Raw genomic sequence first — 13764 nt, forward strand, 5'->3', positions numbered from 1 at the left:
AAGATATATTACAAGATGAGCACTTCTACACAGTGCTAGGTAAAGCTGAAACAAATATTCAGAGCACCAAGTGACACATTTAGTGAAGTACATTTACAAATTATGTAATTAAAAGTAACTCTTTCTTAACCTCACTTGAACTATACATTAGATACCTGTCTTCTCAGGAAATGGATAGAAAAAAGCAACAATAAGATTGACTAGAACAGCCAAGTTGAAAGCTACTGTGCTCCAATCTGACATGTGCCTGCTGACCCAATATAACAGAGGCTGACCTAAAATGAGGAAAATTATATTTGTTAAGGAAAATAATATTCTTGGGGTAAAGATTTTATCACTTTGATAAATGGAAACCTAGAAAATTAATAGTAAATCAATACAATTATATTTTTTAGGAGCAAACACTATTTGTACGTTAAGCACTGTTACTCAACATACTAGTACAGTGTGCTTGATATGATGAAAAGTTATTCTATCATAGTAAGTGATATCCAAGATATCAAAAGTGAAGTGTGATCAAGTTTATTATTTAACTGTTACAGTGAGTACCTGTTCTTGGAACCATTACACCATGAAGTTCCATACCCCTACAACAATATAATGTGTTGGAGTAAGCTACGATATTACAGTAAAATTACATCTTAAGAGTTACTACATTAGTTTAGCATATCGGAGTTTAGCAGTTATTATATGAGAATAGCACGTTAGAGTAAGTTATAATACTAAATGTTTTATATAAGGAGTTACTACATTAGTAATAGCATGTTAAAAGTGAGTTATGTTACTAAATTTCCATACAAGGAGTTAATATATTAGTACAGCATGTTGAATTAAGTTATATTACCACAGCAAATTTCATACTAGGAGTTACTAGATGAGTATACGAATTACAATGCCAATGTAATATGTTAAAGTAAAATATATTTCAGTACCTGCCTAGTACTTGTTAAATCTGTACAATACATGAAGTGGAATAACATAAACTGATGTAAAATTCTGTCTAAAGAATAAAAAAAAACTAGAAACATCTCTGGTTTTCTCATAGAACATACTCCCTTTTGTTGGTAGGATTAGCTGGCCTTCTTCCAATTTTGATTAACTTTTATTTTTTCCCCAACAAAGCAACTAAATTCTCACAAACATTTTAATCATTTTTTTTAATTGCTTATACTCATTAATAATGTTTTTTACATGTAGATGTAAAAAAATTAATTAATTTTCTTAAAATATAAATCCTTAATCAACTTACATGAATGATAAAATGTCGGTGCATATTTTTTTTATAGGTGACTAACTTGTTTTGTTGTCAGAAATAAAAAAATAATTAGGAGAAAGACTAAAAATTCTAAATATAAGGTATACATCCATTTAGGTCCTATTTTATTTTTGCTACAGTACATGAAACCAAAAATATAACTTGCCTCTCAGTTTTTTTTGCCATTTCATTTCATTAAACAAATCTTCAGTTCGTTCAAAGAAATCAGACACCTATTATGAAAAGAAGATATACTACTACTACAGTAGAGTTCCATGTAAGAGTTACTACATTAGCACATTATCTTGAACTTATAGGTATCAAACACATATTGAAGATAAAATGCTTCAAAGACAAATATACAAAACTCAAAATTATACTAAAGGAAAATTTGATACACATTTCCTAAATAGTTTAAAACCACTGTAAAAGAAAATTTGTACAGTTTTGTGTATTCTACATTTTATTTAAACTTTTTTTTTAACATATAAACTAAACAAATGTTTTCCATACATTAGGAATATTTTTGTATCTTTGGTGGGCTATATAAGTATACATTCTTTACATTCAAACAAACATATCATGATAATATACAATACCAATTTATATCTATAACTGCTCAAGTAAACATCAAATTTATTTCTGTATCATTGAATAAATTATTATAATAATTTTTGTGTTAATGGCATGATTAAAATTTCATGTTATATTTGATGAAGTTTCAATATATTTGACATAAGTGTGCAAAACACAATGCAAAATTAGCCAATGATTACAATGAATGTCCTTCATATCCTTATGTAAAAAGCAAGTCATACCTAGGTCTGTCTAAACTTTTAAATAAATGTGTGTGTGTGTGAGAAATACATCAACTCCACTTTAAAGGTTTGTAAATAATAACACAAAATTTTCATTGTTCTTAGAATTTCTATTTTACCAGTTTTATATTTTCCTTGTTTACTCTTCAAAATTATTCATTGAATAAAAATAAAACTTTTAGATTGTGTGCATATAAAAACTAACAGATATATACTTTAGTAAGATACATATTAATATGTTGTAGGTCCAATTTTCCCTATTGTATATTTTTAGGTATATTTGACATCTTCTGTCAGGTTACTATATAGTTTGTCCAGTGTCCTTGAATATGTTTATGATATCTTTAGCAAGTATAACAAAAACAAAGTTGAATGTGTTTATCAAGTAACAAAAAACTCACAATGTTTGTGGTCCTTGCCAAGTATACATAGAGAAACATTTGAAAGTCATGAATAAAAATGGTTTGTTTCCATCTTTCAAAATTAAAAGGTCTCACAACAGTAACTAGCAAATTCAATGTGATGAATATATATACACACTTAAGTTAATGAATGTAGGAGAAATATACACTGCAGGATACAGTAAAAGATAAAACCAAGTTACTACAGGTTTCATTACCTTACTTCCTTGTTCATCACGTTCTGTAGTGTTGTAGACTTTCACTTTGGACTCTCTTGTTAAAAATTCACATATCTGTGGTACAGGAAACACAATCTGTTCCATAGTTCGATCATGCCGAACAATCTAAATGCAAAATGGGGAATCACAAACATTAACTATTTATATGCTAACATATTTCAATGAATAGTTTTACAGAACAATGTTTTCCTTTAAGAAAATGTGAAAATCAAATTTCCAATACAATAACAATACAATCTGTGTATACTAAGTTTTCTTATGTTTATAAAAATTACATCCATTGTTCTAGTAATATTCAAAGAAAAAATAAAGAATTATTTTAGCTAAACAAACTTTAAAAATCTAGTTAAAACTAAGTTTCCTCTTGAATTTCCAATTTGTAAGTTAGCTACAACAATTTAGCAATGACAAACACCTTGAAGCCAATTATTGTAGCTATTACAAATTAAACTAGAAAATTATTTTATCAATAGCTTATGAAATTAAAAACGTTTCAAATAATTTAAAACTAATATATTTTTTTACACAAAATAAGTGTTGGAAAATACATTATTTGTAGCTCTCAATGATAATGTGGCTATTATCCATGAATCACAAACATTTTTTTACATGCCTTTCTTTTGTAAGCTCATTTCTTCAAATGTTCTCAACTGCAGTCAGTTAATAAAGCACCTTTTTCCATAATGCTTATAGATTCATTTATTCTCAGGTTAACTGAGTGGCATGACTTGGTGCTTAAGACTCTTCACTCACAGTTTGAGGGATGTGGGTTCAAATCCCTGTCAAACATGCTTGTCCTTCTGGCCTTGGAGGCATTATGCGTGATGGTAAATCCTGCTCTTCATTAGCAAAAGAGTAGCCAGAGATTTGGAGGTGGGTGGTGTTGACTAGCTGCCTTCCCTCTAGTCTATCATTGCTGAGTTAGAGATAGCTAGCACAGGTAGCCCTTATGTAGCTTTGAACAAAATTCAGAATAAACTAAACCAAAGTGATTGTCATTCTGAACTGTTTACAAAAACCTCTATGGATGGTAAAATGTAAAATCTCTATCTACCTCTATTTGAGCTGTGTGACTAGCATAGTACTGTAGTGCCAGATTAGACTTAGATTCCATGCTGGTAAGGCTGGGTTTCAACATTGCTGCTAAATCTTTGTTATGTTGAGCTAGCTGGTGGCACAGGATGTAGATATTGTGTCCAACTTCTTTGGGTGAAACACCATCACTCCCCTGCAGAAACTCTTCAACCTCTTCTTCATCATCTTCATCTCCTTCTTGATGATAAGCATTACATGCTACTTCTACCTGTAACATACAGTTTTTGTTTGGGTTTGTATATTCACGTCCTGATATATAGTATGTAATTTAATAAGTTTGGAATCAAATTGTAGATTATAATTCAAATTTTAATATAATATTAGATTTCAGTGAGTTACAAGGTATGTTGAATACAGCACTGTTTAAAATTAGATGTTTGTGATGAGACATGTTATAATATGCAGTCCTTCTTGCAGGAAAAATTGTAATTTATGTTAATTCGCTCATTTTTTATGGTGGTTATGAGGTTAGTTGAATGACAAACCCCACATAGTTAAGAGTATTGAGAATAAACAAATGCTTGAAATGTACTTAGGAAATTTTAGAGATGATGCAAATAAATATTTGAGATTTTTGAAACAAAGAATAATATTTTAATCATAACATGAAATCACTTTGCACTCAGACCAGTAACAAAAATACTCTATTTTCACAAACAAATCTTTAGTAAAAATATTTCATTAAAACCTGATATTTTGTACTCAAATTACTGGTAATCTTTACTAAAAGTATACTAGATTTTGTGAAGATACACATGTTGTATCAAAGGTTATAGTGAAAATACTTAATATGTGCAAATGTGTAGACAAACTTGTGTATATTATACTGAGCCTGCAGTGAAAGGGTTAAACTTTTATGTATTAGAATAGAATGACCCACTGCAAATATGAAAGTTACTTTTGTTAATTGATTCATAGTTATAGAATTAAACAATGTTACAAGCAATTTTCATAGTTGAATGTGATGGTGTATTCTAATGAATTCCTTATTATATTCTACACAACAAGATGCTACAATTAAAGGCTAGGGATTTAATATCACACCTTGACACTGCTAACCAAGCTTCACTGACAAAAAAAAACAATGGGTATCAATATGAGGCGATAAAGCCACAAAAATAAATTTACTTCATTTTACATTACTGTACATATCAAATTAAACTATTATGTTATAAAATATGAACAGATTATACAAACCAGTTGTTTAGGATTCATGTTGTACAAAATTTTTTCAGCATTCTCACTGTCACCTCGGCTTTCCATGACAGCCAATAACAGTTTGGAAGCATTGTTCTAGAAAATATGTGAATGTCTTAAAACCATTTAAAGAATAATTCAACAAAAGATAACTCAAAGTGCATGTAGCAATGTAGTCTTGCTTAAGATCAATTTGTTTCAAACAAATATAGTTTATTTTCAACAAGTAATATGTTTTTTCTTAATGTGCTTTGCTTGAGTAGAAAAAACAACACTCAATTAAGAACAAGTTTAAGTCAAAAATACTATAGCAAGAAATGATTCCTTTTTTTCAAGAACATTTTGTAACAACACTTCTCATTAAAAAATGAGGTTGGTGTTTACTCTTTTGCTGTGACTTTCAGATATATCCAAACAAACACTTATACCTGCTGACTGCACAATTTGGATTTATACCACAGCTAACCAAAAAAGTTTTCCTCTAATGCAACATTCATGTGTTGTGTTGGCTGGCATCAGGATCTAACTACTTTTAAAAACAAAATACTGTGACAAGCAGCAATATCTCTGTTTACTTTAAACAACTGATGTATTGCACAGTGAAATGGTTAAAAAACTATCATAAATGAGTGTCTGGTTACACACAATGAGAGAATCTTCACAATTAAAAAACTAATGAATAAAATGCATATCAATGTTAATATGGTTACAGTTTTGAATTATTAAAAATAAAAACAAGAAAATATTCACTAACAATAACAAATAACTTTTTATCCATTTTTTTTCTTTAAAAAAAATGGAAGTCTGTCATTGAAAAGTGTGAGAATCTTCTATAGGTTCCTGTTAGTTGTAATGTGCTTATCACAGTAATAAAATTATGTTTAATAACATTAAATATTTCAGAAATTGATAAACTCCTTTATAAAGTAAGAGACTGAGTGAAAGTAATGTGAACAGCATCAGATTATAAATCACATTTCCATAAATTATGCAGTAAAAAGAGAAATACAACATTATGTATAAAAGTTGGTAAAAAATACATATATTATTGTTATTTAAACTCAAATATCTAAGTAATAATTAAGTTACATACACCAAAAACTTGTTTCTTAGCTTTCATATTCCTTCATTGTTATTTTTAAGAATACAAGCACAGAACTACTATACTTGAAACAAAGAATGTGTGAAAGAAATTCTCATTAATGACAAAAATAACTTTAAAATTATTCAGACATACTTTTGATTAAAAACATTTTGCTATTATCATCCAATCTTTGAAGAGAACAATCTTCATTAAGTACAACTAACTCTACTTACCTTTCTATTGCAATCTGTAATGGTTGCTTTAGTACAAAGATATGACAAAATCAGATTGAAGAAACTGAGGTCTATACTATGTAAAAACTACACTGACAAACACCACACCAACATTATTTATAAAATACAATGTGATAACTGCCACGACTTCTATATTGGAGAAACAAGTAGAAAAATGGAAACCAGATTCAAAGAACATAAAAAGTCACCTTCACACGTTTTCAAACACTACAAGTCAAATAAACACAACATAACTATAGAAAACACTCAAATACTAAATAAAGAAACAAACATAAACAAACGCAAAATTAAAGAAGCCTTACTTATACAACAACTTAAACCCAAAATAAACCAATATAAAGGAATGCCTTTATACCTATATTAATAAAATAAAATAAATAAAATTATATATTCAAACATCTAATACCGCCCTCTACATTTCGACACACAGTTACACAACCCCTTTCAAACATGTGGTCAGCTTCCGGTCAGTTACCTCTTTCTTTGTGAACCTGACGATGACTGAAGAAGGTCGAAACGTTGTTCGCTCTTCTATGTAAAAGTGTTTTCTCAGCCCAAACGAGCCGATTTTGCATATAAATTTAAACATCTCCACTGTATTAGGATTTTGCCTAGTTGCAATTATTTTATGAGCAGGTAAAGATGCTTCCTACCTGTTCTTGCCAAAACCTCTCATGCTAAAATAATGGATGTCTATTCTATTTAATAAACAAGTGACTTGGGATTGTATATGGATTCTACCCATGCAAGTATCTTATAATTTTGTTAACAAGAAAGTTTGTTCTTCAAATTACTATAATTTTTCTCATTGTAGCTACTTTACCCACACATTTCTCAAACTGTGAATTCCATTTATCCAAATAAAACTTGTTTTATACCATAAACTCTGTCATACATGCCTGCCAAGTGATAGCCTAAGAATTAAAATAACAATTCTGAACTGTGAATATACTATTTGCCATTACACTAGTAAACAGGTTAAGTTAAAATGCAGTCAAAAAAACAACTTACATTACAAGATGCATTACTTTACCAACCTTTAATTCTAAGACAAGGTCCATCCTTTTCTTTCCAAGAGGATTTATGTCATTTAAGATTAATGCAATAATTATATCTATTCCATTACTCTCATGAACAGCAATACAGTTCTGAAAAAAACACACCAAAAAACAGTACTGGTCAGTATTATAACAAGTACCACTTTATGTATGTACATCTACATAAAAAGACCAAGAAATGTGCAAATCCCTGATACACACCCTGTAATTTTTATTTGTAATTATATAGGCATAGTGCTTACTAGCATTTATGATACAAAACTATAATATTTCTATATTATTGTATAAACATAACTATTATGAACATTTATAATACAAGGCTATAACATTTCTATTTTTTACACTTGGCTACATCAAAGGCATTTGTGCATGGCCATCCCTAATTTTGAACTGGTAGACCAGAAAGGTAATATGTGGACAAATATGTCTTCTATCTGCTTTAGTGATAAATAGATGTCTAGCAGTTCAGGTTATTTAGTTTACATGCTATAATGGCATGGTCCAGAAAATAGTTAAGATTACCTTGATCTAATTGCTTAATTTCTTTATTCTCTCTGGTAGATGATGTTTCTTCCATCTGATAGGATATTGCATCTAGGTTTAAAGTAATGGCACTGTATTACCCTTTGCTGGCTGTCTATAGTGTTTACTAAGTGTAACTGATAATCAATTTTATGAGGAAACACTAAATTGGACAAAGAAAGTGAGTTTAACTATTGAAGTCAGGAGTAATTCGTTTAGTCTGTTTCTAGTGGAAGATTGTCAATGAACACATTTCAAGAATACTGTGTTTTAAATTATACAGAGGTTAATATTGAGGAAGAGAAAGCTATGGAGCTAAACATAGCCTCGTCTAATAGAAGCACCCATCTTTTGATGCACACAAGCACACATACCGTTTTTTCTTTTTGTTTGTATTATAATAAAGATTGTGGCCATTTTTTTAAATTTTGTCAAGTATCACACACACCAAGAGGACTAAGTCATCTACTCAAAATCACTTCTTATTTCCTGAATGAATCTGCAATTATTATACTTATAATACTTATCAAGAAATCATTAGTCTTCTGACAAATACCACAAAAGCAACTAGTCAACAGGCATAGGCTATTCTAATCTAATCAAACAGTGGCATTTGACTGTTGCTGTCACCATGATAGAGAAACCTTGGTCCCAGTGTACAGAGCACATTTTTATAGCAATATGATACAAATATTGAATCATATCTTTGGGCCATACTCAGTTAATATTTGTTAATATTCCTAATAAAAGCTCTACAATTTCTGTGTTTAAACAGGCTTAATGCTTATTAGTACTCCTTCTATAAAGCTACTTTTTTTTTTCTTTTTTTTTACAACTACTAAGCTTACTACTATAATTCTAATGTTTGTTAATCTGTTTCAGCAGTATCATGTTTTTGGTTAAGTGTTCTAAAAACACTTTTTTGTTATTATACAGTTCATGTAAGGTTTTTAGGTTAAAATGACAGTTCAATAAATCCTTATACTAAACATACATCACCAACAAAAAGATTAAACTAATAATGTTATTTTAGTACTTGTATTTTTTTCACTCTTTAGTTACCACTACTTCTTCAACATAAGCTGAGTAATAAACACATGCATTAACAGTTTTTTCAGCTACATGCAAGACTGAAACTAATATAGTATATACTTGTGAGTTGTCAGGAACAACTGAGTAGTTCAAGTTCACTGAGCTGTAAAACCAATTTGTATCCTTCATCTTGACATCAACTTTTATTCTTGTTTATCTAGCTTTTTTCTCAAATCATTTAATATCTAAAACATTTTGATCTGTATTTATATTCTTTATTAACCCTTTCTGGATCAGAGATATGTCACTGACATTCCTTTGTTTTTCCTTCTTACAGTGAAAGTACTAAACCAAGTTAAATAACATTTTATAATCAAAACAGTATCTAAGTTTGGCTTAAAAATTAATAAACTTTGATTTAGTGTTTCTATTATTTTGTAGGTTGAAAAATTTCTAATATTTTATTGTGAAACATGTTTTAAAGCATTAAATATATTCCTTTGATTTTTAGAATTTATTTATTTTTTCACTGTCAATCAGAATGCTCCATTTTATATGAGCAGTCAATTACAACTTCATTGATATTCATTACTATATTTCTTTTCTCAGTTGCTATAACATCATAAAAACAACATGAGAAAACTGATATAAAGTTATCAGTTACCTAGAACCTGACTTTAGTGAATGGCACCACACTTACCTTTGTCATGTTAGATAATGGTATGTTTTCTAACAGTAGTCTTAATTAAAGCCAATTTGTATGTAATAAATAAAGTTTATTTTAAATAAATAATAAGTTTTTTTTTTATAAATTTGCCTTGCTTGAATAGAAAAAATAACATTTAATTAAAAACAAGTTTGAGTCAAAACAATTTTGTCACTGGCTACCAGGCTTGCTAAATCAGTTTCACTGATTTCTTTGTTACAGATGAAAATTTCTATAGCTTTCAAAATGGCACACAATGAAAACATTTTCAGGAATAAAATAACATCTAAAGAAGTTGTAAAAATATTCCTAAATTTGTGGTTTGTTCCTAAGTTTTTTAAACTTCACAATAATAATCCATTTGTGGCAAATATTTAAGTTTAATAATCTATGGGTGATAAGGAATTAAATACATTTTTCTTCACTCCTTTCTTAACTTGTAAGTAATTTCAAAAATTGTGGAGGTTAAAATTCAAAGAATGATACAATTTATGTGGAATTTTTATTATGCTTTGATCACTTGGCATGGTCAAGCAAAAGGAAAGACAGAGAAGAGAGTGCATTTGATTCCTTGTTGTTGTAGTGAAATTGAAGTGAAGCTTCAAGTCTGACATAACAGATATCAATGGGACATGAATGGAGACACCAGACAGCCGACACTTCCCATCCCAGAAACAACAGTTCAGATTAGATTCCTTTGTTCATTGTTATAAAAGCTGCAGCTAGTAAATTTCCCAGAAAACCATAAATTATTGCTCTCACTATTTAATGAACTTTATGCTTATAAAAATAATTCTGCTCTACCCCTTCATATTTAAATGTTGTCTTTAGCTATTTTCAAAACTGTGTTTCATTAGAAACTGTTCAGGATGCATGCTATAACATGGAACAGTGAGAGTACAGGGCTATAGTAATAAAAATTAACAATTAGAAATAAAAAAATGGATAGCTGTATTCTCAAGCAATGATAATGTCTTTGTACATACATCTGTGTGTTTTGGGATCAGTGGGAGAATTCCAAAAAAGACTCTTAGTAACTGCACAGAAATTAATATCTGCACATTTTTCTTTAACACTTACACTACCTATCTTACAATATTCATGGTTTTAAACACTTTAAGAGAGTTATAATTACTTTTCCTTAGATTTATAAACATGATATATAGGTGTGCACTTGACACCTGAAAGATGACCTACAGTTCAGACTGGGTTAAATTAAGAAATAAATTGAAAGAAGGTGTACCTAGTTATCCTGATCCACATAAAACAAAGAATTTCCTCTCAACTAGCTCATCAGCTCTCTTACAGCCACCTGATAGATTATATTTTACTTTGGGTTTAATTATATGAAACACTAATCTTTCCTGATGGGAAAACAACCAGAACTTTAAAATGTCCATACTCCATCACATTGTCATTAAGCCATATTTCATATATAGTCATATAACGAGTCCATCAAGCTAATTTTCACACCTAAAGTCATGTAGCAAAAAGTCCATCAAGCCATCTTTTATGTCTAAAGTCATATAACAAGGAGTCCATCATGTCATCTTTCATGTCTGAAGTGATATAACAAGAAGTCCATCATACTGTCTTCCATATCTAAAATCATATAACAATAAGACCATTATCCATGTTTAATATACAGTCATATAAGAATAAGTCCATCAAGCTATCTTCCATACTTAGTCATGTAGCAAAAAGCTCATCAAGCCATCTTTCGTATCTAAAGTAATATAACAATAAGTCCATCAAACTATCTTTCACATCTAAAGTAATCATATAACAAGTCCATCAAACTATCTTTCACATCTAAAGTAATCATATAACAAGTCCATCATACCATCTTTCATATCTAAAATCATATAACCATAAGACCATCATACCATCTTTCATATCTATAATCATATAACCATAAGACCATCATGCAATCTTTAATATACAGTCATATAGCAATAAGTTCATCAAGCTATCTTCCATACCTAAAGTTATTTAGCAAGAAGTCCATCAAGCCATCTTACATGTCTAAAGTAACACAATAAAAAGTCCATCAAGCTATCTTATATGTCTGAAGTAATATAACAATAAGTTCATTGAACCATCTTTTATATCTAAAATAATATAACAATAAGTTCATCAAGCCATCTTTCATAAATAGTCATACAAAGCTTGACTGGATGCGACTTATGTGTGTGACAGATGAAAGAACTAATTCAGTTGAACAACAAAAATAAGATATAAAAACAAATCTTATGAATCATTTGTAAACAGTAAGTAAAAAGTTGCAAATCCTTTAATCAAAACAGAAGTTTAACTGACTAAAATTCATTTAAAGACAAATAAGGATAATAAACATACCTGATTCTCATGACATGGACCTTGGCAGTATTCAGTTAGAGTTTCAAGGGTTTGGTTCACTAGACTCACATTGTATTCATTAATGTAAAGTCCAAGAAGTCCAAGTCCACCAGTTGTACTCCCACATATACAATCCAGAAACATTAGTGATTCCGACACAAGATTATAATTATTTTTGTTACTTTGGTGCCGTAAGTAGTTCTATGTATTAATAATAACATAAAAAAATTACTCTTCTAGCTTGTAGCTCACAGGTAGTTTTAAAGAATTAAAAATAACACACAAGTTTACATGTGCAATTAATACCTTGAAGGGAAGTACAGTTATGTTAAACATCATAAATTCTTTTTATCAGTAGATATTTAATTTTTAACCATGTGTATAATGAGTACAGAGTATCAATTTCTAACACTATAATACATAAATAGTTGGGAAGTATAGCTTCAATATTAAACTACTCTTCGCTCAATCAATATAATCTAAACTGTATTGCTTTCAAATCAAAATTAAGAGCAAAATTCTAAGACAACAGGTTTAGTTTACAGCATAACAAACTAGAAATAATTTACTAAAAGTTAAACTTTTGATGATACATCACCTGTAGTTCAGCATTATGGTTTTCACACAAAAGTTGTAAAAATCTTAAAATTGGTTCCATTACTGCAACTTCTGGAGGGAGTCTGCTTTCTTCTTTTGCCTTCTCAGCTTTTTCTGCCAATATTTCCTCTAAGGCAGCATATGTATGATGAGCTAATGATAATAATAAAAATAAATTAAATTTAAGAAACCTTTATTATCAAGAATATCTACGTATATAAATAAATGCTGCATGTTTCATAACTTAAATGCATACCTTTCCTTCTGTCTCTCTAATCACTGGTACAGCACCTTATTAACAGTTGATAAATTATATTAGATAGTGGATATATATGCACTGTCCATATAATATTCCAGTTCATCAGTGGAACACTGGTAAAGTTTTTCAGATTTAAACTTCTAAAGTCTGGGGTTTCATTTCCTATTGGTGGACACAGCAGATAGCCTAATGTGACTTTGCTGTAACAAAGCATAAAAACACACACACAAATCCCTCAATGTTTAAACTAATTTTTAACTGATGGGACTTAGTTCCCACTAACCTGGTCCTGAGGACATGAGGTCCTGGTCTGAAGAACTAGTAGCTGAACACCCAAGCTGACGAACTTGTGCATATGCTTTGCTTGTAGCTGCTGCTGCATCTTCAAGTTGTTCTTTTAAATCTTGAGTCAATACAACACTGTTCTGTTTGAAAGCTTAGATGAATAAAAAACTCCATCAAAAATACCACCTCTTGTTTTTTAAGATGAATAGAAAATTTGGAATTTGATAATATTACATGTAATGTGATTTTACTGCATTATCAAAAGAGCACTTTTTAAAACTTGTCACACTACAGGGTGTTAAAGAAAGATATTGATGTATATTTAGTTTTCACAGACTACTTCTACCTCATCATGCGTGACCTTACCATGACACTTACTTTTAAGTGCTTTTGAGGGTTTTCCTCACCACAAGACACATACAAGCACGTACAAATATTATTAATTATGAAAGGACAGAAACAGTGTCATAAATCTAAGATGCATAGTAACAGAGTCTGACAGCTAAGGTTTTTTTGTAGAATTACATTTACAGAAGATCTTGAAAGGTCTTTTCTTCACTTTTAATTGTTTAGTTATATCCCTATAATCTCTCAGTATTGTTAA

The 13764-nt window shown here is 29.7% G+C and overlaps 1 protein-coding gene across 9 annotated transcripts in view; it reads right to left on the bottom strand.

The window, feature by feature from the left end:
- The window catches only part of Itpr (Inositol 1,4,5,-trisphosphate receptor), a 123351-nt gene that overhangs the window by 16685 nt on the left and 92902 nt on the right, over positions 1 to 13764 (bottom strand). For 8 of the 9 annotated variants that reach the window (XM_076506977.1, XM_076506976.1, XM_076506980.1 and 5 more), the window contains 9 exons: positions 13159 to 13311; positions 12618 to 12769; positions 12020 to 12220; positions 7381 to 7491; positions 5006 to 5101; positions 3768 to 4016; positions 2693 to 2818; positions 1422 to 1488; positions 156 to 275 (listed from right to left, as the gene is read on the bottom strand). In XM_076506977.1, coding sequence (XP_076363092.1) covers positions 156 to 275; positions 1422 to 1488; positions 2693 to 2818; positions 3768 to 4016; positions 5006 to 5101; positions 7381 to 7491; positions 12020 to 12220; positions 12618 to 12769; positions 13159 to 13311 — 1275 coding nt within the window. The remainder of the gene's footprint in view (positions 1 to 155; positions 276 to 1421; positions 1489 to 2692; positions 2819 to 3767; positions 4017 to 5005; positions 5102 to 7380; positions 7492 to 12019; positions 12221 to 12617; positions 12770 to 13158; positions 13312 to 13764) is intronic. The other variant, XM_076506981.1, reaches the window with a different exon arrangement.

The sequence above is a fragment of the Tachypleus tridentatus genome, chromosome 6 (genome assembly GCF_004210375.1).
Source record: "Tachypleus tridentatus isolate NWPU-2018 chromosome 6, ASM421037v1, whole genome shotgun sequence".
Taxonomy (NCBI): domain Eukaryota; kingdom Metazoa; phylum Arthropoda; class Merostomata; order Xiphosura; family Limulidae; genus Tachypleus; species Tachypleus tridentatus.